The following is a 27,441-nucleotide window of genomic DNA, read 5'->3' on the forward strand; positions in this document are numbered from 1 at the left end:
CCGTTTGTGATGATGCAGTCAGCCCAGTGGCAGCTTTGCGGGTTTTTGTTTGACGGCGGAGCGGCGGGATGACCCGTCCATCTTGCAACCTGACGCAAGGGCGGCGGGATTGTATTGGGTCTTCCCTGACGAAGACAATCTTCATGGTACCTGATGAAGACTGCAGCAATAGCTGCATGAGCGTGACCCACAAAAAAAATGTAGATGTACATTTTTTTTGCAGGAAGAAAAAATGTAGATGTACATGTACGCACAAGACGCTCTTGCTCTTAATGAAAAAGCTAACTACACACATGAGTCTTTGTTTTGCCACAAAGATAATCCTATTTCGGGTACAATGACCAACCAAGATCATCTAAAAAATAGACTTTGTGTTAGAAAATTAAATAAACTCACAATGACAAAATAAATTTTCAATGTCTCTAAGAAAAAATGAATTTTAGGTAACCTAAAATAATTATTGGCCTCCTTAGATTTCCTCAATTTAAAATTGTACCAGCATAATAAGGTTTGAAAATGCAAAACTTTTGTTGGAAATGTCATCAATGAGATTTTGTATAGTAAAAAACTCTCTTATTTTGTGCACAGAGACTACAACTAACATGCTAAAAGTTCGACACTAGCAGTAGATACTCTATAGCTATAAATCTATGTATGAAATAATGCATGTCTTAGTAAGTATTTTTGGCACTATTAAAGTTGAATTGTAAATTAAGCCTTCACTACTTATGCTATTAGTGCTTCACCATATTGAAATGATGGGCATGTATCGGTGGAGTGTCTTAAACAATTATTATTATGTCAAGGATTTTATTTCTCCCGCTGCAACGCACGGGCATGTTGCAGTACAGCTCAAGGCAGATCGTAGATTACGTGGCTAAGCAGCCCACCTGTTTTTTGTAATTGTTTGTTGTGTTATTTAAATTAAATTGGTTTATGTATTCTGCTGGAGCAGTCACATGTCATACTAATTTCAGAAGAACAATTTCTAATTTAATGGTTAATGTATTGTTGGTCTAAAATGAAAATCCCAAACAAAAACAGAGTCACAATTTGTATTTATGCGACGAATAATGAAAGTTTCAAATGCTAAATTTAAACTAAGATTTTTGGAATAAACTGTTGTCTCTAAAGCTTGTCTCGTGTAAGCCATCAACTAAATGTATTATATTAGCATGAATAATTGTTAAGTGCAAACAGTGGTCAGTTTTATTTGATTTTAAATAAATAAGGTGGGCTATACATTATATGATCTCAGTAGCTTGATTTGAACCCGTTGCAACGCACGGGCTTTGGGGTCCGCACGTCCTTGTGAAAGTTTTCGTTTGTCCGTCGTTATAGGATTTTCGTACGTAGTAAAAGAACAGTTCAACCTTTTTTCTCTCGGTCTCGCATACCCGATTGGGCCTCTGGCCGTCCATCAGCAGCCTGCGTTGTGGCCCAACAACGAATCAGGCAAAAAAATAGCTGCTGCTGTCAGGTATTGAACTCACCGCCTACCATCGGTCTTCCTTAGGTAGATCCAACTGATCTAAGTCATGCCTGCGTAAAGAGAACAAGTTTTATATGTACTGTATATAGTACCACCTCGCCTCTTTGCGTATAATTTCACCAATTTATATATGAGTACAAGTTGAAATCAATAAACTTCTTGAGAGTAATAAGGAGAGGGAATTATGCGATTAAATTGGCTGAAGCACAATTAGAACAGAATTAATTGAGAGAGTCCAATAATTAATGTGTGTGTGAGAGAGAGGGGATTCAAGAGACATGGTTTGAAGGATTCGAACCAGCATTGTGTGATTTTTCACTCGATGTTACTTGATTTTCTCATATCATACCTACTCTGCTGTCCGACTCTATCATTGTTGGATGTTAAGGAGGCCGTGGTGCACGATACCTGTTTCAAATACAGCCGGGGCTTCGCCCAATAAAGGTCAGAATCATGGATGGCGACGCACAACTTATCCAATACCAGGAACCCCATCTCGCTCGTTCTGTCAATAGCATACCTAGCGTCGAGATCACATTTGCACTCGCAAAGTTTTCGGGTCTTTCCCGTTGCAACGCACGGGCATTTGTGCTAGTCCACTACATAAATGAGAAATTAAGCTATGAGCTACATAAATTCAGAAAACATGCAACTCTGCAACACAGGCGACCCCCTCTTCCTACTACGCCGGCGACCACCTCTTCCAACTACGCCGGCGACCACCTCTCCTACTACACTGGCGACCTCCTCTCCTAGTACATCAGCGACCTCCTCTCCTACTACACCTTACCACCCCCTACCACAGCCCAGGAGCACCACCACCACCGCTGGGGAGCGCAACGACAAACCAACAATGCAACACGATCGCCACCACAACGGGCACCACCACCAACCCCCTACCACCGCCGGGGAGCGCAACGACAAACCAACAATGCAACACAATCGCCACCACGACGGGCACCACCACCAACCCCCTACCACCGCAGGGGAGAACCAACCACGACACCCAATCGATGTCGCCCTACAGAAATGGGGAGAGGAGGATCGAGCGGGGAAAGGATATGTGGATGCGTACCTGCCTGAGTTGATGTTGGCCACCACAGATCCAGTCGTCGCCACCGCGGCTGGTCTGCCGCCGTCGCCCGCCCAGCCTCACGAGTCTCCGCCCGCTGTTGGATCTAGCCCCCCCTCTTTGCTTTGAAACAACGGACCAGTTGCAAACCCCGTTTCCGAAACAAAACGCTCAGGTACTCGGTTGCAGAAAACGTGTGCATGGAGCGGGTTGCTCTCGTCCGTCATATCAACAGACAATCCGATGGACACAGAGCCGACGGACGCTCACGCAGGATCGATCGGCTGAAGGGGAGCTTTTCCATTGAGCTAATGATATTATTCAATATGCCAATTTACTGACGTACATGCTGGTGATCTTCTTTAGGGTGTGTTTGGTTGCAGTCACAGGCCGGAATGTCACGGGTCAGACCCATTACCAGGCCTCATTCCAGCATTTGGTAGAGCAACCGGAACAGAACCCACTCGTCCCCAATCAACGAATATTCGGAACGAGTCCTCTCCACTCCCGCAACTATACCTGGCCATACCTCGGGCCGGGCCTAGCCAAGCCCGACGCAAAAAACCCAGGCCCGGGCCGGGCTGTCGGGCCTAGTTTTTACGCCCAAGCCCGGCCCAAACACATAAAAGCCTGCCGGGCCCCTTTAGGAAATCGCAAAAACGACGGGCCCAGGCCCGGCCCGGCCTTCGGGCTCAAAATCTAGGCCCGGGCCTGGCCCAGGAGCAGCATCGGGCCCGGCGGGGTCGGGCTTTTTCGGACCGGGCTGCCCATGGCCAGGACTACCCGCAACCCTATCGCTGCTCCTCTCCCGGTGCGCCGCTCGACCTCCTCCTTCCTCCCACTCAGGTGCGCCGCCGGCCCTCTTCCCCCCTCCCTCTCTGCTGCGCTGCCGGCCCTCTCCCTAGCTTCAGCTCGTGCGCGCTGCGGGTCCTCTCCCTCGCTCCATCTCCCTCGCCCCATCTCCTGCACAGCTGTCCCTCTCCCTCGCTCCACATCTTGCGCCGCCGGACCTCTTCCTCGATCCATCTCCTGCGCCGCCGGTTGCTGCCTCTCCTGCGCTGCCGGCGTGTCGGACGTTCAAAAATCTCGTCCCCCCTTTGGGTTAGCGTAGACAGGCAAGGGGGCGGCATTACCACCGGTGGAGATTGCACCCTAGGACCGACCCCAGGCTTTATGGACTAGCCAAGAACCCTAAACAAAAAAAATCCCCATCTTCTTCCCCTCTAAATCTCCCAATCCCCTGCTCCTTCGAGAAAATCTGCCCGAGATTCCGCACGAGCACCGCCGGTTCCCTCTAGGAAGGGGAGGGATCCGACCCATCTCCGCGGCGGCGGCGAATCGTGGAAGATGAATCCCCTGACGCAGGTGAAGCGGACGCAGGTGATAAACCAGAAGGAGGCGGCGCTGGGCCTCAGCGAGGACGCATCCTGGCACGCCAAGTTCAGGGGCTCCGCCTACGTCTTCGTCGGCGGCGTCCCCTTCGACCTCACCGAGGGCGACCTCCTCGCCGTCTTCGCGCAGTGAGTATTAGACCGCACCCCCCGACCTAGCTTTTCCGCCCGTTTCCCCCTCCCGACGGATTTGGCAGGGAAGTATTTTGACCGGTTTCCGATCTCTTCTCTCAGGTACGGCGAGGTGGTCGACGTGAACCTCGTGCGCGACAAGGCCACCGGCAAGTCCAAGGGCTTCGCATTCGTCGCCTATGAGGACCAGAGGAGCACGGTTCTTTCCGTCGGTGAGTCCCCTTTCCCCTTTCCTACTAGGTCGCTTCTGTGTGTGATTCCAATTGCTTTGCTGAAGTGATAACATTTTCGCTTCGTCTCGTGCGGTGTAGATAACTTGAATGGGGCTAAGGTTCTTGGGAGGATCATCAGGGTTGACCATGTGGAGAAGTACAAGAAGAAGGAGGAGGAGGACGAGGAGGAGCTGCAGAAGAAGAGGGAGGAGCGTGGCGTGTGCTATGCTTTCCAGAAAGGCGAGTGCAACCGCGGCGATGCGTGCAAATATTCCCATGATGAACAGGTATCTATCCTGCTTCTGCAGTTTACAAATTGTTACACACATCCCATTCACCATCATGCTCGTAGTGATTTGGACTAATGTTTTCTCACTATAGCATGAGCACGGAGGATATTGCCAAATCATTAGGTAGAAAAATAGCTTCTAGCCATTTTATTATTCGTTAGGAATGCAAACAAGCAATTAACTACCTGGCATGTAGCAATATTTCACTGCATTGGTCCAGGTCATTTTTGATTATTCGTTAGGAATGCCTACAAACAATTCACAACCTGCCTCATAGTAATTTGCACGAGTGAAGTTTTTTCACTACAGAATGAGGAAAGGATAACCAGATCAATTATTAGGTAGAAAATTAGTTCCTGGCATTTCACTCCAACTAGTAAGCGTGCACGTGCAACGCACGTCTCTACCTATAGAACACATATTTCTCAAAAAAAAAAACCTATAGAACACATGAGTGTTTCTTTTGAATTTGTATTCTATTTTTATTTTGAAAATAAAAAATATGTAGTCCTTGATGATTCCTTCTTTGGTAAGGATAAGGACAAAAAAATCTCAATCAATTAACATTAGCGAAACATAATACACAAAACCACTTTCCAATAATCCTTGATAGAAATCGAATATAATGCTAAGATCAAACTATTAGCACACTTGTGCAAAGATTGAATTTATACATGGACATAAAACTTTACATGTTGTAGATACCGTCTAAGACATCTTATGGCAGTCAATAAGCAGCTCGGTTTGTTGTGATATTTAGGGATGTCATGTGAAGTTTGAGCAGACAAATAACAAGTCACAATCGTACAACTTATGTCACAAATCAAGGACGGTTCTATTTAATCTAGTGTATAACAAAAATGGAATCAAATAAATCATGAGTATTTCAAAATGTCTTTGTGAACTTTATAGGACTTATGATAACATAAGCATTGTCCATGTGAACATGGCAGAGATACAAACTTGGAATGAAGAGAGAGAGAGAATAATATTTCAAAATGTCTTTATGAACTTGATAGGACTTATATACACATAAGCATTGTCCATGTGAACATGGCAGAGATAAACTTGGAACGAAGAGAGAGAGAGAATAGCGGTCTTTGGAAGAACTGAATTGGTCCACTCTTGGGTTTGGGATGCTCGTTATCTTCAGAAGTTTAGGTGTCCATGGAAGTCTCAGCGGGCACTGCTAGCGAGGGACAATTTTGCCCTGTTCTTAGTTTCTCACAGCTTCTTTTGGAGTTTAACGACGGTTCAGACGTACACTATATGTTACTCCCTCCGTTCTCTAATATAAGATGTTTTGGATATTTCAATATGGACTACATACGGATTGAAATGAGTGAACAAACATACTAAAACGCGTCTATATACATCCGATTCAGAAAAAAAGTTAGAACATCTTATAATAGTGATCGGAGGGAGTACTATATAGTTGCATATCGTCTTTAGCCCAAAAAAACAAGTCAAAGCATTACATTTGATAATGAAATGAAGAGGGGGAATTTAACACTGAAGATGTTTTGAACTATTTTCATGATGCAAAAAAAAAACATGGTTCGAATCACATAGCTGTCATGAGCAGCGTACTCCTAACTTCCTAAGGCAAAAATAATTCAACATGCAACAGTTATCAAGGACATGCAGGAACAAATGTAACAGTCATCAGTAACCTTCTTAAATTCTTCCACTGAACCGTCATGATTGCCAACTAATTCTGGTGTTCATGGTTATATTTCAGAGAAATGCAAACACTGGTTGGGGTTCTAAGGAGGATGACCCAAAATGGGAGCATGACAGACACCGTGGTCCACAAAATAAGGGGGAATCCTGTGGTGTCTGCTATGCTTTCCAGAAAGGCGAATGCAGTCGGGGAGATACCTGCAGGTTTTCGCATGATGAGCAGGTAGCTGTCCAGGGACGTGGCGTCTGCTATGCTTTCCAGAAAGGTGAGTGCAGTCGTGGAGCTTCCTGCAAATTTTCACATGATGAGCAGGTAACTGTCCTGCTTGTGCATTTAGCCATTTACCAAGTACACAAGCAACAAACGACATAGCTTGTGTTAATTTCCATGAGAAGTTTTTTCGCGTATGAACAAGTTATATTGCCAGTTTATAGTTATTAATAGAAAATGAGTTACTTATCATTTTGCCATGACGTTCCTTTAGAGTATTTCTACTGATATTTTCTCGAGGTGATATGCTGAAAACTTGTGCTTATCACAGTAAGGCCTTTACTGTCATGTTTTTACATGTACTTCACTTGGACGAGCCATTATCTGCAAAATATATTTCATGAACTCCGTAGCAGATATGTTGTTTTGGAGTAACATTCCCACATTGCCAGAGGTTTTAACATTTGTTGTTGGAAACACAAGCACCATTTTATTGCATTGCGCTAGATATGGCTGTATGCTAGAGATTGTTGTTTTGGACAGGATTTATGATATTTATACAGCATGTTGGATGCTTCTCTGAATGTAATAATAACTTACCAATTTATGGTTATCAGTGCGCATTTTCTATTGTTGCCAGGCTGGAAATATGTGTCCTGTATACTTGTTAGAGTATGTAATGGGCCTAATGGCCTGGGCTGACGGTATAGCCCGTTAGTCTTAGGGTTAATTAGAGATAAGGGTCGCTTGCTTAGGGGTCAAGTAAGCCTTGCTTGGGAGTCAAGTAAACCTCTCTATATAAAGAGAGGAGATGTATCAATCTAATCAAGCAAGAATTAAGAAGGAAATCCCTTCCCTCTTGCCCGGCCGTGGGCAAAAGGCCTCCGGCCGGCCCTCTCGCGCCCTCCTTCTAGCAGCGCCATAACAATTTGGTATCAGCTAGCTTCGGTTCGATCATGTCTTCACCGCCGTCCAACCCGTCTCTTCCGTTGCCGGGATCCTCCGTCGCGCCCATCCCCGCCGTCCTCACCCCGGAGGAGGTGTCCAAGGTGCTGCGGGACCTAACCCAGGCGGTCCAGGAGATCCACCTGTTCTTGGCCGGGTCCTATGGACCGCACCCGGCTGCGCCGCCCATCGCCGCCACCGCACCGCCGTGGCAGCCGCTGCACCAAGCGGCCTCCGCCGCGCTCGCCGGACGGCTGCAGCAGCCGCTGCAGCTGCCATCCACCGCCCCGCCCTGGCTGCAGTGGCAGCCACCGCTCCTGGCGGCCTCCGCCGCGCCCGGCGCTCCGCCATAGCAGCCGCTGCCGCTGCCCCAGGGCGTCCCCGCCGCGCTCGCCGGGCCGCTGCAGCTGCCATGCACTGCCGCCACCGCCCCGCCCTGGCTACAGTGGCAGCCGCCGCTCCTGGCGACCTCTGCCGCGCCAGGCGCTCCGCTGCAGCAGCCACCGCCGGTCAGCTCCGGCCCCGCATCGACCGCGCCGGCGGGAGTCCCGATCCACCAGATCAAGTTCCCGCCGTCGCCATTACCGCTTCCCCAGGGTGTCCCCATCCAGCAGATCAAGTTCCCGCCGTCGCCGTTGCCGTCACCGCTTCCGGCTTGGATCACTACCCGCCACGTGTCGGCGGCGGTGAGGCTGCAGGCTGCTGCGCGCGGCCTCCTAGCGCGTCGGCGTGTGCGGGAGATGCGTGGTCTGTAGCTGCCGCTCCTCCCAGCTGCGTTTCGCTGCGCAAAGGACCTCGATCTTGTCTGTTGCATCAGGGATCTTGGGCATGCTGTTTTCCCTGCGGGCAGCGACCTCAAAGTCTGCGACATCGACGGTTGGGGGGGCGCACCCCTCGTCATTCTCCATCGCAAGCCGTCCACTCTTTCCTGTGCGGTGCAGACCAACAGCCATACACATGCACTCCTTTTGTCCAGGTGGTGTCCATGGGATCCAGGTGGCTGTACACGTGCACGTCCGACATGCGGATGGTGTCCATTTTTTGTCAAGGGGTCCAAAATAAATCGTCCTAGTCCATTTCAGGTTGAGAGTAATAAAACAAGCCGAGATGTAAAAGGCTTGTTTTTAGGTGTTAGGTTTGTGTTGCGTCGAGTCATGGTTATAAGTTGGTTAGGCTGCAGCTCGAGGACAAGCTGCATGTCCAGGTGGGGTGTAGTGTTAGAGTATGTAATGGGTCTAATGGCCTGGGCTGGCGGTATAGCCCGTTAGTCTTAGGGTTAATTAGAGATAAGGGTCGCTTGCTTAGGGGTCAAGTAAGCCTTGCTTGGGAGTCAAGTAAACCTCTCTATATAAAGAGATTAGATGTATCAATCTAATCAAGCAAGAATTAAGAAGGAAATTCCTTCCCTCTTGCCCGGCCGTGGGCAAAAGGCCTCCGGCCGGCCCTCTCGTGCCCTCCTTCTAGCAGCGCCATAACAATACTAATACTTGTCATATAGTTCATCAGCAATGTTGTTCAGTCGTTCCAGTAAAAAGCCATTGCTTGGCAACTAATTCTGATCGTGAAATATATTTTCAGAGAAATGCAAACACTGATCGAGGTTCTAGGGAGGACAGCAATGCAAGGCGGCAGCATGACCATGATCCACCAAAGAGCCACAAAATTTTCCCTGACAGGACTAAAGAAGAGGCGAGATCAGGGGATAGGGATGGTCAATCCTCAAGATCAGAGTTGTACAGGGACCGAGATTCTAGGACAAGATATGGCGATAGAGACACAAAAGATAGGGACAGGAACATGCACGAGAAATCCCCTGAGAGATCCAGAGGCGACAGGCAGAGAGGCGATGACAGGGGAAGAGAAGATAGATCAGACACAAAAGATAGGGACAGGAACGGGCACGAGAAATCCCCTGAGAGATCAAGAGGCGACAGGCAGAGAGGTGATGACAGGGGAAGAGAAGATAGATCAGACATAAAAGATAGAGACAGGAACGGGTATGAGAAATCCCCCGAGAGACCAAGAGGCGATAGGCAGAGGGGCGATGACAGGCGAAGAGAAGATAGATCAGAGAGCAAGCGGTCTAGGCACGACAGAGATTCTGGTGTCCGTTACGAGAGAAGAGGCGACGAAGATGAAGAACGGTACAGGAAATTGCAGAGATAAAACTTTGGTTTTCAGCGCACGCGCTGCCGTTGCTATTCTAATCTGGTTGATGTTTGTACCTGTTCTTTGGTGTTCAGTCCTTTGGTGTTTGCTTGTTCTTTTCATTTACGAGGTTTCTGAACATACTAGCCAATGGATGATTTTGCAGGGTTTCAACTCAATCCATTGGTTTCCACAGCAGTGCTCATTATTGTTATAACACTTATCTGGTGAATCTTGTACGAAAATCCTCTTCTGAGCTCGAGCTCAGCTGATCCCAAAATCCAGACCGATGGTTCACATGTGGATGTGTGCGTCACAGTGTATTTCCATTCCGTATATGTCGTTTTTGCGACTGTTGTTGAGATGCATTCAATGCGACGACGCGTCTCGCTGCCGTTGAGGGACAGAAGGACTAGAGATGGCTCGGCAATAGTTCTGAGCCTTCATGAGCCGTGTGAAGCGTCTGTTCAGACAGTGGCCAGAGCACAGAGCACTGGCCATAAATGCCAACCCATACTCCCCATCTGTCCACCACGCCCATTCCCCATCCGAAATCAAAAAATCCCCTCTTCATATTGATCCATTCCCAACTCCATCTCTGGCAGCTGCGTTGTACTCCACGCGCTTGAATCCATGCCCGTGGATGACGATGTCTGCGAGGAGCAGATTCCATCAGCAAACAACACAGCGCTTCATCTCCTCTAGAGAATCACTATAGATGGATTGGTTAAGAAGGGGGGAATCCATGATCACCTGATCTTTCGAGACGCCAAAAGTGTCACGCCCACCGAACGTTTAGGTTGAGCCACTCGCCGCTGATTGAACAACGAGCGCCCCATCTGATGCAGCCGCTAGCTTTCAATTATGCTTGAACTATTGGCAATTGCTGAACTGAGGCAATCTCTGTTTTATACTGCATCCGAGGCTACCCCAGGACCCCGTGCGCATTTAATCTGCCCATTAGTTTTCTGAATTTTGAAGAAGAGAGTGCCCGCTCAAGACCTACTCCGCCGTGATCATGCATGGTGCCCATGTGTCAACCCAACACATCTTCAGTTCAGGAAGCAAATCACATACCATTTCAGACGAAAGACGAATAAAAAGCTAGACTGGGCATATGTCCCATTTTTCTTGCTGTTTGCTGAATTTTTTTCCTAGGGAGGAACACAATATGTCTGCAAGTAAATTAGTTCATCAGAATTCATACGAAAACCATACATGGTTCATCGCAGTTCAAACATACACACACAGAGTTCATGCTCTTAGATACAGCAGGACACACGACCATCTAGACTGAAGGAATACAGAGTGGAGCAATGCCCATTTGAAACACACTGGAAAATCCCCTGGTTAAGAACATTTAGGCCGAACTGAAATTTTTATAGCTCAGTTCCCAGCAAAACCAATTGGGCTTTTGCAGGTATTCCGCCGATGCCCTTCTATTCCGCAGTTCTTGCATTTCCCTGGCTTCCGTGGCTTCTTTGGTGCATCCCCTCTTTCCGGGCATGTGGTCCTTTTGTGACCTTCTCGTCGACAAATGCTGCAGAATCTGGTTCGTTTACTTAACCCTTCGTATGGGGCTCTCTCTCTGCTGTTTGTCGGCCTTCCAGCACCTCTACGCTTGTCCGGGGCTGCAAGACCATGCAATCCATTCACACTAGCAGAATGCTCAGCACCGTGCATTGTCCATCTCCTCCTTCCACATTTGCAATGTCCATGGTGCCATGTAGCCTTGCACCCGTTGTTTCAACCAACCGGTCCTCAAATGCCAAACCATCCCTTTTCTCCGCCAACGGGGCTCCACTCAGCAGCAGAGCGCCGAGACCTGCATTCACATGGTCATAACATGCAGCACTTGCATCCCCCATCCGCACGACTTCCATGGCCTTCAGGTACAGCGTTGCATGCCTACACGTGAACGATAGGTTTACTGAATTATCTCATTGGTACTGGACCAAGTGATCTGGCAGTATATCTCTTGCGTCTCTCGTCCACCGTTTCACGATATGGTGCTTAGGGATCTCTTCGAGGTGTAGAATCTCCATCAATTGTGTGATCATCAAGAGAAAAAAAGAGAGTTTTAGTCTTCAGTACCACAAATTTTCTCATTTTATTTTCTGATTTATCAGAGAAGACTTCTTACGATATAGGGCAGCTCACCCGCAGAACATGGTTGCATAGCATTCCAGTGTGTTAAACTAACCACACTCACATGTAAATATTGATTTGTCTTCGTTTATGCTCACCTCATACTCAACCCTGCTTCACTTCTCTCGTTTGGCTGCATTATTGTGGGTCGTTTTGCATTTCTTCATCTTCTCCAATCCAGTAACATTGTAGGCGGTCCCTTCGATTAGGACGCGACCAAATTCCTCAAACATATTCCTAGTGTAAATTTTGCTTGCGTGCCGCTCTATCGCAAGGTTGGTGCGCCTAACAGCACCGCCCTGCCAAGGTTTTTGTACAGATGAATCAGCATATGAGTTGCAGCTTTTTGGTCACTTTTAAGTGCAACATATATGTTCGAAAACACACGGCAAAGACATGGGCAACGAATATATCCGATAAAACAAACCAAGCCTGATTTTTGAAGGGGGAAAAATTACTTACAATCATGGTCCTCTTCTCCCCGTAACTTTCGTCCCGCTCGCGGTCAAACTGTAACCTCATGTTTTGCCTAATGAAAACATGCATTGGGCTTGCAGGGGGGCATATACGATTTCAACACGTGGTTTGAGCTCTCACTTCGCTGGGTGCTTGTCATTTTCGCGCAAAACACACCTCTGAAGTATGGTTTTGCCCATTTCCTCCTGGTTTCATATATTTTGGGTCATGTAGGTGTGAGACCCCAGATTGTATTTATCCAACAACAATCCCCAACCTACTTCAGACTCGTCCTCAGTTAACATATGTGGTTCACAACCTTGTGAAATTCAGCCTGAAAATCACTCTTCTTCGTGTACAGTGGACCCAATGTTTCTTTTGCTTTCTTCAGGACATGACACTTGCACCATCGGTGCATGGTGCCAGGGTAGGTCTTGCTGATCGCCACTTCCATAGCTCTGCATTGATATGCAAATGAAAGACAATTTTACTTTGTCAGATGTGATAGCTGCTCGATGAATAATCATACTTTTCCACAAGTACTGGTGCTCTACATAGTTAGATGTTCAACATAACTGAACTGGGTTTCTGAAAGCGAATCAGACTGAAATTCTTGTATCTGCCAACGCATTTCACCAGCTAAACAAAAAATCATCAACAACCCTTAATCTTAAAATGCAAGGTACGTGATACACACAAGAATTCACAACGGAATGCAGCTATAATTACCAAAAAACTGCATTTATTCCTCCTACCTTTTGGTCAACCCAGGGCCTCTGGATTTACTCTGTCAGTGGGCTAAGCTGACCTCGTCGGTGAAGCAGCATGTCACCGACGGGCGCCTTCTCGTGGTACAGCCGCCCCATCCTCGCCATCCTTTTGAGCCATGCCAGACCCACCATCAGAATCACCTGTTTCTGCATTCACTGCCCTGTTTCCTATCAGGTAATGCAGCGAAACCGGATCCGGCTGTTCAAGGCTGTCAGCGAATTCCTCTCTTGGGAACCTGAGAAAATCGGCAACCATGATAGATCGTTAGGGGGGGGACTTCTATCGGCTGATGGAGCTTATGGGCAAGAAATCCATAAAGCAATAAGGCATAGATCTGCTGGGGACTAACCTGTCAACCGCGTCAAGCAAAAACTCCATGCCCGCAGTGTCCATCCCACCAGTTGCCGGCGACGAAGCACGAGTGGAGCGGCGCAGCATGACTGGGCGGCGCCGGCGAGGGTTTCTAGAACAAACGAGGTGATGCGAAAGGGTGAAATACTATTTTCTTTTGGACACACGCTGACCGACAGACGGCTCAGGCGGCGACCCCGACCTAGACCCATTATCTGATCCGTGGCCTAGACAAAAAAGGTGACGTCCTGGTCCACAGCCCAGTGCGACGAGCGGTGCAGTCCGTCCCGCCGCTCCGCTTCGGGCCCACGACTTCGCCACTGTTTCATACCGTATTCCCCTGTACCCCTGATTTACCACCGCTCAAGTCTGACACACCTGCTGGATTTGTTCACATCCCGAGCATGAAACGGACGAGCGGGATTTCGGGCTCAGCTGAGCCCGAGCACCAAATCGTCGCTTCAATCTTGTACCACTATGGAAAGTTTTATCGGTTGTAGCACTACTAGCACCTCCGTCCTGTAATTTTAACATAAAACTGGCACGATTAGAGCACTGTATAAATTTAATCATTACTGAACAAGTGTTCATTACAAACAAAGTATGAAAAAATAATTGTAAAAAGACAGAAAAACAAAGGTGAAAGGTGACAACTTCCTTTAATTGCAATCTGTCAAGGATTGGTGGATCAACCAATCTGGAATGAACACCCCGAATAGAAAAGCCATGGTCTCCCTCACAATGCTTGTTTCCTGGACGTTTTGGAATGAGCGAAATGCTCGGGTCTTTCGCCACAAAAGCGCGTCGCCCATCATCATGCTCAACGTGATCGTCGAGGAGATGAAACATTAGATAACCACGGGTGCAAAGAAACTAGGGGCGTGTTTGGTTGCCTGCATAAGGCCCAACCAAGCCCGCGCGGGAAGGGAACAAGCTGTTTGGTTGCCTGGTTTTACTATTGGGCCTGCACAGCACGAAACTTAAAGCACCTCTGGGCCTGGCTCACTGGGAACACACGAATCGGCAGTTTCTCCAGGGCCAGGCCCGAGCGATGCACGTGGGCGGCAGCGGCTGCACGCGCGCGGCCACACTCGAGAAGCCGCGTTGCTTCCCGAAGCGCCGACAGTTATTAGCCTCACTGCCCCTCACCGCTCCCTCTCCCCACTCTCCCCCACTGTCCCAACTCTCACCGGCGGCGGCGGATCGGAGCGGAGCAAGAAGACCACCGGACTCAATCACTGGCGAGCGGATCATCACTTGGCCGGCGGCAATGGCGGTAAGCACTTCTCTCTGTTCGACATGCATAACTTTTCCCCGTTCGATCCGGCGATAGATTCAATCCACGGCGGAGGGGAATGGGGAACAGAGGTAGATAAGCATGTAGAGGTAGTTCATACTAGTTCATACGAGTTCATAGTAGTTCAAAGTAGTTCATGCAAGATCGAAAAAGAGGTAGATGCGGATGTAGAAGGGGGATTGGGGGATTGGGGGTACACAACGGACACCGGCTCACCGCGGCGGCCGTCACGGGCGTGTGGACCGGGCGGTCGAGCCGCTGGCCTTCATCTTCTTCTTCATCGCCGTGCGGGCCGGCGGGTCATCGTCGTCATCCTCGGCGGACTCGAGGTCGATCTGCCAGCTACGACGGCCTGGCTCCGGCGCCCTCGCTGGCATCTGCACCGCTTCTTCCTCCTCCTTAGGCTCCCCACCGATGACCGCCGGCGGCGCGATAGCCGTCTCCCAGAACACTGCGGCACGACGGTCATTAGGATCCCAGTAGTTCTTGTACTTGCACCACTTCTTCCTCTGTTTAGCGTCATCGGAGACGGCCTGATTCATGGCCCAGCGAATGATGTCAACTGCCATCGCCCTTCGCTGGGTCAGGAATCAGCGTCTTCAGCTCTTCTGCAGTGGCCTTCATGAGCACTGCATTAGATTCCTTCTGCATGTCAGGCATGGAGCCGAAGTTCGAGCACACCTCCATGGCGTTCTCGAACTTGGTCCGGTCACCAGCCATTCACCCGAGGAAGAAAGTCCTCCAGCCAATACCCCAAGGGAAGGGGTTGGCGTTGGAGCTGGAGCTAGAGCTCATGGCGATGGGGAGGAGGAAGGTTGACAGTGAGAGAAGAGAGGGGGTGGGTAAGTAGTGTTGGGTAGGGTGAGTAAATATAGGGGCGTTGGAGAGGAGGAGAAGAGTGACAGTCATGCCATTTTAACTACATGCTCTTCAATAAGCCATGAACTCTGTGCTGTGCCTGACTCCATGAATTGTGTGCAGACCGAGGAGAGCAATGAGGTGCTCCCGGCCGTTGACAACAAGGGCAAGCAGCCCCTTCACCCAATGCCCGATGAGGTTGTGCTGCCGCCCACCATCGAGGAAGACCCGAAGACGCCTGAGGGTGGCGATGACGAGGGCATGGAGGAGCCCCCCAACAACAAGCGCCGCAACTACAGCCACTACCATCAGGAGGATGGCCCGACTCACTTCTGCAAGGTCATCCTTGCACCGAAGCTTGAGTGCATCCCCATGCCCCTGGACTTCACCAAGCACTTCGTCGCGGTGCCGACGGAGTTCAAGCTCAGGAACAACACCGGCTGCTCCTGGAAGGTGACGGTGAAGCTGATGAACGGCAGGGTGACCCTGGATCAGGGTTGGGCCACCTACGCAGCCGTTCATCAGATCAAGATCGGCTACATGGTGACGTTCAAGCTCCTCACTCCCGACACCCTCAAGGTCATCATCTTCGACGACGATGGCATTGAGGTCGTCAACAAGTGCGGGAAGCACGACGAAGCCTTCGCCGCCAAGGAGTAGGGCCGGGGCCTCCCTAAGTACTATCGAGTATGCTTTGAACTGTTTATGTTTATGGTTTATGCGTAGAACTGTTATGAAATGTGGTACTGCTTATCTGAACTATGCTCTTAAGTAGTTGATCCTCTGTTTATACTCTGCTCTGCTTATGATGTGTGCTACATGGTTGTGCCGAAGTGTGCTGGTAACCTCACCAACTAGCCAAAGAGGTTACCACACACCAGGCGTTGCATACAACCAAACACCATGCCTTGGGTTTGTTCACTAACATGCAGGCAACCAAACACCAGGCAGTGTGGTTCTGCCCATGCAGGCAACCAAACAACACGCAGATGGTACATTTGAGGCTGCATTTGCATAGCCAGGTTGAGTGGAAAGTATATGCAATGCGGGTACTGTAGCGCACGGCAACCAAACACGCCCTAGGGGTTTTGATGTTGGGAGAATAATCTCGTCGGTGTGTGTGGGTCACTTGTAATACAAACCTATTTTCCTTTTAATCAATATATGAGGCAAATCTTTTGCCTCCGTTTAAAAAAAATGACAACTTTAGTAAGTGATGAGCTGGAGATGAGATGAACAGAACTACACAACCTAAATATAGTAATTTGCATCTTTAAGCATCACCCAGTACTTACTATAGCAACGCATCATTGTCCCAGATTCCAGTGGAAACAAATTACACCAGCTATGGCTGTAATCTCATACCCACCTTAACTGGTAAATGTCCAGTCTGCTGTACATTTTATTGACTGAACTTATTACACTTGCTACAACTGTTTATTCGGTGCAGCAAAGAACCCACAGCAAACACGCACGCTCTGTAGGTCTCTGCCACGGGCTCAAAAAAAAAATAAAAAAAATGAAAGCAAACATGCCCTACACATCGGAGAAATCCAGGAACATCGACTCGGCGAGATCGATGGCGCGAGCGAGGCCAGCGGCCTTGTTCTGGCACTCCTGCTGCTCGTCTTCCGGCTTGCTGTCAGCAACGATCCCGACGCCGGTCTGGAGGTGCGCCACCCACTCCTGGCGCGTTGCTGCTGTCAGAGGCGTACGAGTACATGGTGTGGAACCGGGATGCTGTCGGGAAGACGATGGTGCGCAGCGCGAGGGCGATGTCCATGTCGCCGCGGAACGAGATCTGGCCGAAGCCACCGCTGTATGGCCCGCGCATCTTCACCTCCATCTCGTCGGTCAGCTCCATCGCTCTCACCTGCCGAGTTTCAGAAGGGAGCATGTGGGAAGCTTATGAACAAACTCAGGGAGCAGCAAGTTATGGGATTACTTTCACACTGTATTAGCTCACAGGTTGAAGCGAAGAAACCAAGTCCTAGGAGCTTGTTTGAGGCCATAAAGCGATTTCTTAAGGAGGCACACATGATTGGGGTGGGTGGCATCGAGGAAACCCGCCGGTTGTGCACAATAGACTGTCTCACCAAGGTTGCCATGAAGGAACGCATTTTTAACATCAAGTTGGTGGATGGGCCAAGAATTGGAGGTGGCAATGCTGAGCACAACACGAATGGTGGCCGGTTTGACAACCGGGCTAAATGTTTCTGTGTAGTCAACACCCTCACGTTGTGTGAACCCACGGACCACCCAACGGGCCTTGTAGCGGGCCAACGTGCCATCCGGATGGAACTTGTGGCGATAGATCCACTTCCCGGTCACCACATTAACACCTGCAGGCCTAGGTACCAAACTCCACGTCTCATTCTTTAACAAGGCATTGTATTCATCAAGCATAGCAGCATGTAGGGTAACGCAGCAGAAAACAAAAAATTTCCGACCTATGCACCAGCCCAGGACCACTATGGAGACTGCATACATGGTTTGATCTTTTTCGTTACCGACTCGTAGCGCGGCGGGAAGTAAAGTCGATGACGATCGGCGGTGCAGATCCCCGCAGCTAGGATTTACAACCTCCCAACCGCGAGGATGTATACCCTCATCTGCTCCTCAGACAGCCCTCAGGGAGGCGGTCGAACAGCCCCCCCGGACGGTGTCGCGGACAGCCCTTCGGGAGGACCTTCGAAACTCGAACGGTCACTCGGACAGCCCTTCGGGAGGACCTTCGAAACTCGGACGGTCACATGGACAGCCCTTCGGGAGGCACTCACGAACTAAGACCGAAACTACGATCTCTCTACAGAGTTGCACACATACGGTGTCATCTATCCGGCAGGGCTTCGCCGTCCAGAACTAGTTCCTGCCGGAACCCAGACAGCCTTTCGGCTCTACGAAACTATTTCGCGGGGAGGGAGAGAGAAGCCAGATCATTGCATGGCACTTGTATGTGAGAAGGGATGAGGTTTGGGCTGCCCACTCCTCCTCTATTTATAGGAAAGCCAAGGGGTAGGGATGGCTCACAAAAACCCAAAATGCCCATGTAAATGTCACACATGAAGGGCATAATGGGGAGGGAAGTGGAGCTCCATGGAGCCCCACACATGTGGCCGGCCAACCCCCTTGGGGGACCCCCATGAGGAGCATGCTTGGCCCCCAAGCCCTTCTAGAAGCCTTTTGGAAATATCCCAAAAGGTGACTCACCATAAAATATCCCAAAAAGCACTTTCACTATTCACGACGACATTTTTCAGCGTCTGTTCGAACTGAAAATATTTGTGTGGGCTTAGAACATTTCCAGTACCCACCAAAATTATTTTCAACGCGTTCCGAAACAATTCCGGTTTAGTGATTTTCATCTGCGAAAAGCATCTGAAGTGGTTCCGGCAGCTCCGGAGCATATCCGGTTATTATCCCGGAAAATTCCAGAAAGCTTCCAGAATGATTCTGGCACCCTCCAAGAATTATCAGGCATGTGCCGAAACCAATTTAACTTTATGGTATCCCCTGAAACAACTTTTCAGTTTCATCGAAACTCATCCGATGACCTCTTTCTGCGGAACCTTTTCCGCTGTCCGAAACTTTTCCGGTGTCCGAAACTTTTTCGGTGATTTTCTCTCAGACTCCTTGTCTAGTATTCAACAGATAGATGACCCTTAAGCGTGTGACCCTATAGGTTCGGTGAAGTATAGACATGACTGGAACCCTTTCCGATCAATGATCAACATCGGAGCCGTGGACACCCATATTGACCCCTATACCCACACGAATAAATATTCGAGTGAACCTCCAGTTGCCGTGTGCTATTCCTGTTGCTTCGCGATATGTTACAAATACCCGAGGTGAGACATGTTGGCATTCCCGTGGATCAACAACTTGTCCACTATGCTAGTTACCTCGTTACCGGTATTGTTCTCTTTTCTCGTTATCGTGTTCCGGCATCCCCGTGATCAAATCACAAAGTGTCTGGCCAGACGATGATGGATACCGTAACACCGAGAGGGCCCAGAGATATCTCTCCATCGTCGGAGGAGCAAATCCCAATCTTGAGCTATCAAGTTACTTGACACACTTTTCCATGAACCCGTAAGCCGCCGTAATAGCCACCCATTTACGGATGACGTTTAACAAACCCCAAAGTTCATGAAGCAAGCATGAAGAAACTCGATACTCTCATGGTCTAAGGAATCATGCAAACGTTAACCATCTCTGTGTTATGTACCATTAACTTGTGATGAATGAATCTCATAGCATAACATCAATCCGGGTCGATTCAACACAAATGTTCTCTTAACATTGTGCCCTCAAAATTGCTGGCATAGACATGCCCATGATCAGGAAAACAGAACCATCATGCAACGCTTGAGCTAGTCTTAGAGGCCAGACTAGGAATACTTCTTACCGTTTATTATTCCACACGTGCATATGAGTCTTCCTCCGAGCCTCGTGGATATTGCAGACTCGAGAATCATTGCAGTTATAGCATGGAACATAAACATAATTATGAACTTGGAGATAAATAATATCATTTATTATTGCCTCTAGGGCATATCTCCTACACAGCATACCAATGAGGGTCCTTAATGGCAGACCGGTAAGAGGAGGGTATGGGAGAAATAGTAGGCGTAGAAGTAGAGACAGAAAATAATCGTTTGGGTTGAGCAAAACCAGATTTTGCACGCGTTGTCATTTTATGTGAATTCTGTGGGGGGAAAATAGGTACAGCGCGGGGTGGAACACGAGGTGGAATAGGAGTGGAGGGCGCGGAAGTGGAGGTAGATTGCGTGGGGAAGGTGGGAGAGGAGACAGATGCGTCAGGGGTGGAGTTTGAGGCAAATTCGGTGGGGCTGGGCGCAACAGAGCCAGCGGACGCGGGTGGGGACCGTGGGAAGGGAGCGTCGTGGTTGGTGGGTGGGGAGAGGGACCCGGGATGAGGAAAGGGAGCGGGCCCGCTGGACGCGTGGGAGGGGGTGGGAGGCTGCGCGACGGGTGCGGGATCCGATAGCGATCCGCTGGGTCCGGGGGCGGGCGATGGACGAGGTGGGGCGCAGATCCCGGAGCGGATCACGCCAGGGGGCGGGTCAGACGCGGGATCGGCTGTGGGAGACGTCCGTGTGGCCGGTGGGATGGGTGGTTCGTAGGGAAAAACAATTTCGTCAAACGTAACATGACGAGAGACAATAACTTTGCGTGAAGTGAGATCGAAACAACGATATCCTTTGTGTTCAAGAGGATAGCCGATGAAGACGCATCTAGTGGAGCGAGGGGCAAGTTTGTGGGGACTTGTGGCATATAAGTTGGGAAAACACAAGCAACCAAAGATGCGGAGATGATCGTAGCGAGGGTGATGACCGGTGAGAAGAAAGTGAGGTGTGAGGGAGCGGATGGCCGTGGAGGGACGCCGGTTGAGCAGATGCGTGGCGGTGTGAAGGGCTTCGACCCAAAATTGGGGAGGAAGCTTGGCTTGGACAAGGAGGGTGCGAACTATGTCGTTGGTTGTGCATAGCAGGCGTTCGGCCTTCCCGTTTTGGGGTGAGGTGTGGGGGAAAGAAATGCGAAACGAAATCCCATGATGAGAGAAAAAGGAACGAAGGGCCGTATTGATGAACTCCCCCCCCCCTTTGTCACATTGCATACATTGATAAGAACATGAAATTGAGTGAGAATGTATTGAAAGAAGCGTAGGAGGGTAGAGGAGGTGTCAGATTTTGCATGAAGGGGAAAGGTCCAGGAGTAATGCATGTAATCATCCAAAACAACAAGATAATATTCGAAACCCGAGAAGCTTGTGACCGGGGATGTCCAAAGATCACAATGCACTAATTGAAATGGGGCAGTGGTTACATTATTTGAGGAAGGGAAGGCCAAACGAGGTTGGCGCCCTAAGTGGCATGCCTCACAAAAGGAGGGAGCAGAGTTATTACAATCGGGAAGAAAATTGCTAATAGTGCTGGCTAACGAAGATTTGCCCGGATGCCCGAGCCGCCGGTGCCAAAGATCGCTTGTGGTGATGGAGAAGGCGCGACCGCCGGTAGATTTATTGCCGAAGAAGGGGTAGAGGTCGCCGGAGCTACTGGACGTCATGAGTACTGTCTGAGTGCGAAGATCCTTCACATAAAAGCCATAGGGAGTAAAGGTTACAGAGACATTGTTATCAATAGTGAATTGGCGGACAGATATGAGATTAGGAACAATGGAAGGAGATGCCAGAACATTATACAGGGAAAATTTGGTGGGGGAAAGGGAAACAGAACCGGTGGCCACAATTGGTAGGTGCTGCCCATTGCCAACTATTATGCTGGAAAAATCATGCTTTGGAAGAGAAGGAGACGAGAGGATACCTTGGTTGCCCGTTACGTGAGATGAGGCGCCGGTGTCCATGTACCACTCATTGGAGGGGAAGCCCGACTGGTTGGCGGCGTGATTGAAGAGGGCGGCATGATCCCAGGAGGGCGCGGGCGGATGGAACTGCAGCTGCCCGGCCGGCGCGGAGTATGGCGGCGAAGGCCCAGAGAGCATGACCGGATAGGCCTGCGAGTGGACACCCGGACGAGGACCGAGCACGCCTGCGGCGTTGGGTGCAGACCAACCGGGGCGGGGAGACGGCAGCGCCATGCCGTACGGGGCGAAGTAGCCCGTGAATGGGGCGGTGGGCGCGGATGGAGCGCCGCGACCAGACGAGTCACCACGTCCGCGGCCACGACCACGGCTGCGCTCACCGTTGGAGCCACCGCGGGAGCCGCCGCCACGCCCGTGGGCGCCGTCAGGACTGGCGCGATCGCCAGAAGAAGGGCGCGAGCCACCGCGGTCACCGGAGCCACCGGGACCGCCAGAGCCACCGGGACCACCGTGGCCACCCGATCCGCCGGAGCCGCCGTGGGTGATGGAGAGAGCGGCGGCGCTGTCGGTGGCCGTGCGCAGGGAGAGGCTGTACTCTGCCAGCTCGAGGCGCGAGCGAACGACGCCGAAGGGCGGGAGCGGGTTGGTGTCGCCCAGCACGACGCGGATCGTCTCGAAGCGAGGGGCGAGGCCATGAAGAAGCTGCATGGTGAGGTCGTTGTCGCTGACGGCGGTGCCCACGTCCGCCAGGCCGTCCTCCAGGGCCTTGAGGCGGCGGGCATACTCGACGATGGGGAGATCACCTTGCTGCAGGTTCCGGTACCGGCGAGTGAGGTGGAGGATCTGAGCGCCCTGGTTGGCCAGAAAGTAGTCGGCGATGCGCTGCCAGGCGGTGTAGGCGTCAAGAACACCGCCGGAGATGAGCTCCAGAAGAGGATCGGCCAGTGTGAAGAGCATCCACATGACGAGGCGCTGGTCGACCGCGAGCCAGTCGGCATCGGCGGTACGTGGAGGAGGGCGGTCGACGTGATCCTGGACGCGGTACTGAAGGAGGACCATGCGGAAGAAGGTGCGCCACTTGGAAAAGTTGTTTTCGGCTGGATCCAACTTGAACTTGATGTAGTTGGAGATGTGGTCATGGTGGATGTTGAGGGGGGACTGGCCGGAGGAGGGAGCGGTGGTGGTGGAGGGGGCAGCGGTGGTGGCAGAGAAAGTAGCCGGAGCAGTGGGGGAGGTCCCAGAGGAGATGGCAGCTGAGGAGGTGGGGCTGGTCGCCGGAGAGGTGGGGGAGCCGAAGATATCTTCAAAGGCCATGGCTAGCGACTGATACCAAGTTATGGGATTACTTTCACACTGTATTAGCTCACAGGTTGAGGTTACATATAAAGGGAAGAACCCAACGGCCTCCCTGGAGGTTAGGCACGACCTGCCTAGGCGTGCGGGACTAGTGCAGCTAGATCCTATAGAATAGGGAGGAGAGGATTACAAGAGTCCATGTCATACAGTGTTTGTTACAACAGAAAGATATACAAGTATACAACACGCTAACACAGCATGGATGAATGGAATCCGAGCAACCGTTTGCTACAACTCGAGAAATATGATGGATTTGGCGCCTATTTATACCCCATTTGGCGTTGCGGTTGCTCTTCAAAACAATTACTTATTTTGATTTCAATGCATTTAGGTGATCATGTGATCGCGATCAGTGACGAATCTAAAAAGAAAATGGAGGGTGGGCTCAAGTCTACGTCGAGAAAACTAAACGCTCTTTTGAAGGAAAAAAATTGATTATCTCCTAATCCGTCTATGCAAATATAATGGTTTTTTTCCATATTACTACTGGAAAGATTTAGTATTTACTAGATTTTTTTATAAAAACATCAAATTTTGAATAAATATTCGAATATCTTTACTAGATGGATTAATATATCTAGAACTAAACCAGCTACTGACTAAAGCCTAGAACTAAACTAGCGAAGGACCGAACTAGCTAAACTGCTAAGCACTGCACATGATTGAAGTCACTAAACTAAGAAAGTAGACAGAGAAGAAAACAGCCTGCACTTCCGTCAACTGGGCCTCCTGGACTGGATGGCAGCGGAGTTGTGGTTGTCCCTGACGAGCGACGAGCAACGGTGGAGCAGGCAAGCTACAGAGGGCCTGGCCGCCTGGGCCCTGGGCGACGAGCTCCCCGGCTCCCTCGGTTGATGATAGCCTCCGGCGGGTAGGCGACGTTCGGCGGCTAGGTTTCGTGGCTGGCTGCTCCTGCGTGTGCTGGTGGACTCGTGGTTGCCTAATTTGCTTAGATGGGCTGGTTGGACAAGTTTTCCTAGGTTGGGCTGCCAAATATTCTAAAGCCCAGTACTAATTTTTCTTTTTGCGAATTTGGAGGGTAGGCTCGAGCCTATCGAAGCCTCTCTGGTGGATCCGCCACTGATCGCGATCATTTCTAACCTTTTTCTTAAATTGCAGTAGAAAAAAACAGAGCTAACAAGATGGCAGCATGTATGTATAATGTACTACCTACCTTGGGAGCACAACTGACGGTTCCAACAGGCAATGCAGCTCGCAGGGCATCCCAACATGTAAGATCGGCAGCTCCCGATACTAGGCAGCACATTAGGCCTTGTACAATGGGAGATGCTTAGCGAGGTGCCTATTTCTATAGGAAAGACGCTTAGTTAAGCGTTTATCATGTACAAATAAGCACCGGTGCTTAAAGAAAGCCTGGTTTATTTCTCTAAGCACCTCTCCTAAGTTCCTTGCATTATACAAGGGTTTATACGTCAACACTCCCCCTCACGTGTGGCTCCTTCAGGCCTAAACATGGACTGAAAGTGGGCTGCAATTTAATTGCGCCAGCCGGATCTTGAACTCAAGACCTCTTGACCACTGGCGGAGCTACATGCAACCCTGCAGGTGCCATGGCCCCCCAGGTTTGGTAAATTTTGTGAAGAAATTTTTTATATGAAGGTGCAGATTGGAAAAATACAGCTTTTGCCCCTTTAGAATTGGACATTTTCTCTCTTGCCCTCCCCAACCAATCTTGTATAGCTCCGCCACTGCTCTTGACTCTGATACCATGTAGAAGTGCATGCTATAGCCAATGCAACCAAAAGACCGATCTGATGAAAGAGACTAGGCAATACATTTATACGTCAATACTCTCCCTCACGTGTGGCTCCCGTAGGCCTAAACGTGGACCGAAAATGGGCTGCAATTTAATTGCGCCAGCCGGATCTTGAACTCAAGACCTCTTGATTCTGATACCATGTAGAAGTGCATGATATAAACAATGCAACAAAAAGACTGATCTGATGAAAGAGAAAATGCAACACATTATACGTCAATAATCCTCAATACTGCCTGGATCATACTGCCAGTTTTGCAATTAATTAGCTTTTTTTAAATTTGTCAGCACATATTTTGTTGTCAGTTTGCAATGTAATTGGACACTCTTTTGGCAACTTGATCCCCTCCGGGTCGCGGCGTGGACCAGGGCCAATCGGCGATGCAGATCTCAGCGGGGGAAGAGCTTGCTAGATTGGTGCTCGAGACCGGATCTGACATCCTCCCCTCCGTGTTGCCTCTAGGTAGTGGTAGCCCTGCTGACCCCGGATCCAACGTTGAAGACGGTGCCGAACTCCGGGCGGAGGCCACCGTCGGCGTCGGTCTAGCCTGATTTGGACGCTCCCCGCCTCCTCGTGAGATGAGAGAGAGAGAGAGGGGAAAAAGCGTGGTGGGCTGTGGATGGGGATTGGAAATGGATGTGAGGAGGAGGAGCAGGGTCCGGGCTGGTCAATGTGGCCCTAACATGTGCCGGTCCTGTATGCTCAGCTTCAACCCCAACGCGTCTTGGACCAAACCCATACACACATATGAAGCAATCCTTCTAGTATAAGAGCATCTCCAACGGTGGCCGCAAAAAACGCGTGCGCGTGGTAAAAGGCAGTTTTAACGCGCACCGAGCGGGTTCGCATGCTCCAACTGGGGGGGGGGGGATTAGACGCGCGGGAAAAGATCGCACGCGCGATAAAGCGGCTGGGCGCGAGGCGTCCGGCGTGCTTTATAAATACAGCGCCCTCCCGCCGCACTCCACCTTGCCACGCGCTCCTCTGTCGCTCTCTCCCCGCTCCCTCTGTCGCTTTCTCGCCTCGCCGCCGACGCGCCACCATGCCGCCGCGCTGCCGGGGAGTTTCGGGCTACCGCGGCGTCCGTGCGCGCCCCTCCGGCGCCTTCTCCGCCAAGATCCGGTCCGGCGACATGCGCCTCGGCCTCAGCACCTTTGACACCACCCATGAGGCCGTCCGCGCGTACGACGCGGCGGCGTGGCGCCTCCGGCGGCCTTGTAGGGACATGAATTTCCTGGACGTGCTGACGCGGGAGCTGGCGCCTTCCTCTGCGGCTTATCATCGATGAGGATCGCCGCGACAATCGGAGGCGTCATCGTCGTCTCAGCATCGCTGAGATGGACGAGGAAGCCATGGAGCAGTGGCACCAATGTTTCTTGCAGGACGTCATCAACGAGCGCCAGTTCTTCGCGCAAAGGAGGGCAGAGAGGGAAGAGAGGAGGGCGGAGGGAGCCGCCATGACAGGCGTACGTGGAAGGCGGCCGCTCAATTCAACATCGACTTAGGAGCAACATCGTCCCGGGACTCCAACGACGATCGGTACCTTGACGCCTTCATTACATCGGAGGAGGACATCACCGAGGAGTCGGAGTCAGAGTCGAGGGCGGAGTCGGAGGACGACGAGGAGTAGTATTTTTATTATCTATCATAGAAGGAGGCTATGAACTATCTATGTATCGGTTTTATCTATCTATGTACTATCTATCTATCGTTTATCTATCTATGCCGAGCCAAATGTGTATCGAGTCAGAAACAAATATGGTGCGTCTGTTGGAGCGGTGCGCGTGTTTTTTGTTGCTGCGGCCGCTGGAGCCAGCGCTTCGCGACGCGCAAAAACTGGCTACGGAGTCACTGTAAACACTTTTTAGCGCGCCGCGCGCCTGCTGGAGATGCTCTAAGCGTTTGTAGAATATAGCACATAACAGCCTGGTACATGTAGTTGCCATCTCCATGCAAATGACAACGGCTACGATAAAGTGCACCACTGCGGCCATGCACTGAAAGTGCGTTTTAGGATTCTATGCTCTTGTTGAAAAGAAAAGAAAAACAGCAAACAATTCGCTGAGTTAGAGCAGAGACAAGAAATACAGTGGTTAGTCGACAATACTATTCCGGCATGAATTCCACAAATAGTGTAACCGTGATGAACATAATCCACTATTATAACCTTAAAACTGACATCAACTCCGTCATGGACGATCGGTTGCATTTATTTTGCGCCGTCTGCCGATAATATCAGTCGGCGTTTGCTCTAGCGTTGACGCCCTGTAGCCCTTCCTGAACGATGATGAGATCACACCGGATGGTGAAACAGTCGTTTTTGAGATGCTCGGACTTTTCGAAGGCTTCCCTTGTGATGTGTCTGGGGAAACCCATGCAGCAATTGCCAGGCACATGAGTTATCTGAATTGTACGAACATGCCTAGGATCTTGCTTTTCAACCTCGTCGATGAAACTGAACCCAGCGTGCACTTTCACAGGGTGCTCAACATCCTGGATGAGAGC

At 50.3% G+C, this 27,441-nt stretch overlaps 2 protein-coding genes and 1 long non-coding RNA gene across 3 annotated transcripts; 1 reads left to right on the forward strand and 2 right to left on the reverse strand.

The window, feature by feature from the left end:
* The first annotated feature begins 3,355 nt into the window (after window positions 1-3,355).
* On the forward strand, window positions 3,356-9,795 carry LOC123051873 (zinc finger CCCH domain-containing protein 25). Its single transcript, XM_044474864.1, has 5 exons — window positions 3,356-4,084; window positions 4,190-4,299; window positions 4,399-4,586; window positions 6,331-6,585; window positions 9,007-9,795. The coding sequence occupies exons 1-5, from the start codon at window positions 3,912-3,914 to the stop codon at window positions 9,592-9,594; spliced, it is 1,314 nt and encodes a 437-aa protein (XP_044330799.1). The 5' UTR covers window positions 3,356-3,911; the 3' UTR covers window positions 9,595-9,795.
* A 2,408-nt stretch (window positions 9,796-12,203) lies between these two features.
* LOC123048884 (uncharacterized) lies at window positions 12,204-13,459 on the reverse strand. Its single transcript, XR_006423391.1, has 3 exons — window positions 13,301-13,459; window positions 12,936-13,186; window positions 12,204-12,638 (listed from the first exon to the last, which is right to left on the reverse strand). It is a non-coding gene; the product is annotated as an uncharacterized lncRNA (long non-coding RNA).
* Window positions 13,460-21,303: 7,844 nt separating this feature from the next.
* Window positions 21,304-23,137, reverse strand: LOC123048885 (uncharacterized). Its single transcript, XM_044471911.1, has 2 exons — window positions 21,805-23,137; window positions 21,304-21,571 (listed from the first exon to the last, which is right to left on the reverse strand). Exons 1-2 carry the CDS (start codon window positions 23,114-23,116, stop codon window positions 21,534-21,536), a joined length of 1,350 nt encoding a protein of 449 aa, XP_044327846.1. The 5' UTR covers window positions 23,117-23,137; the 3' UTR covers window positions 21,304-21,533.
* Between the last annotated feature and the right edge of the window lie 4,304 nt (window positions 23,138-27,441).

The sequence above is a fragment of the Triticum aestivum genome, chromosome 2D (genome assembly GCF_018294505.1).
Source record: "Triticum aestivum cultivar Chinese Spring chromosome 2D, IWGSC CS RefSeq v2.1, whole genome shotgun sequence".
Lineage (NCBI taxonomy): Eukaryota > Viridiplantae > Streptophyta > Magnoliopsida > Poales > Poaceae > Triticum > Triticum aestivum.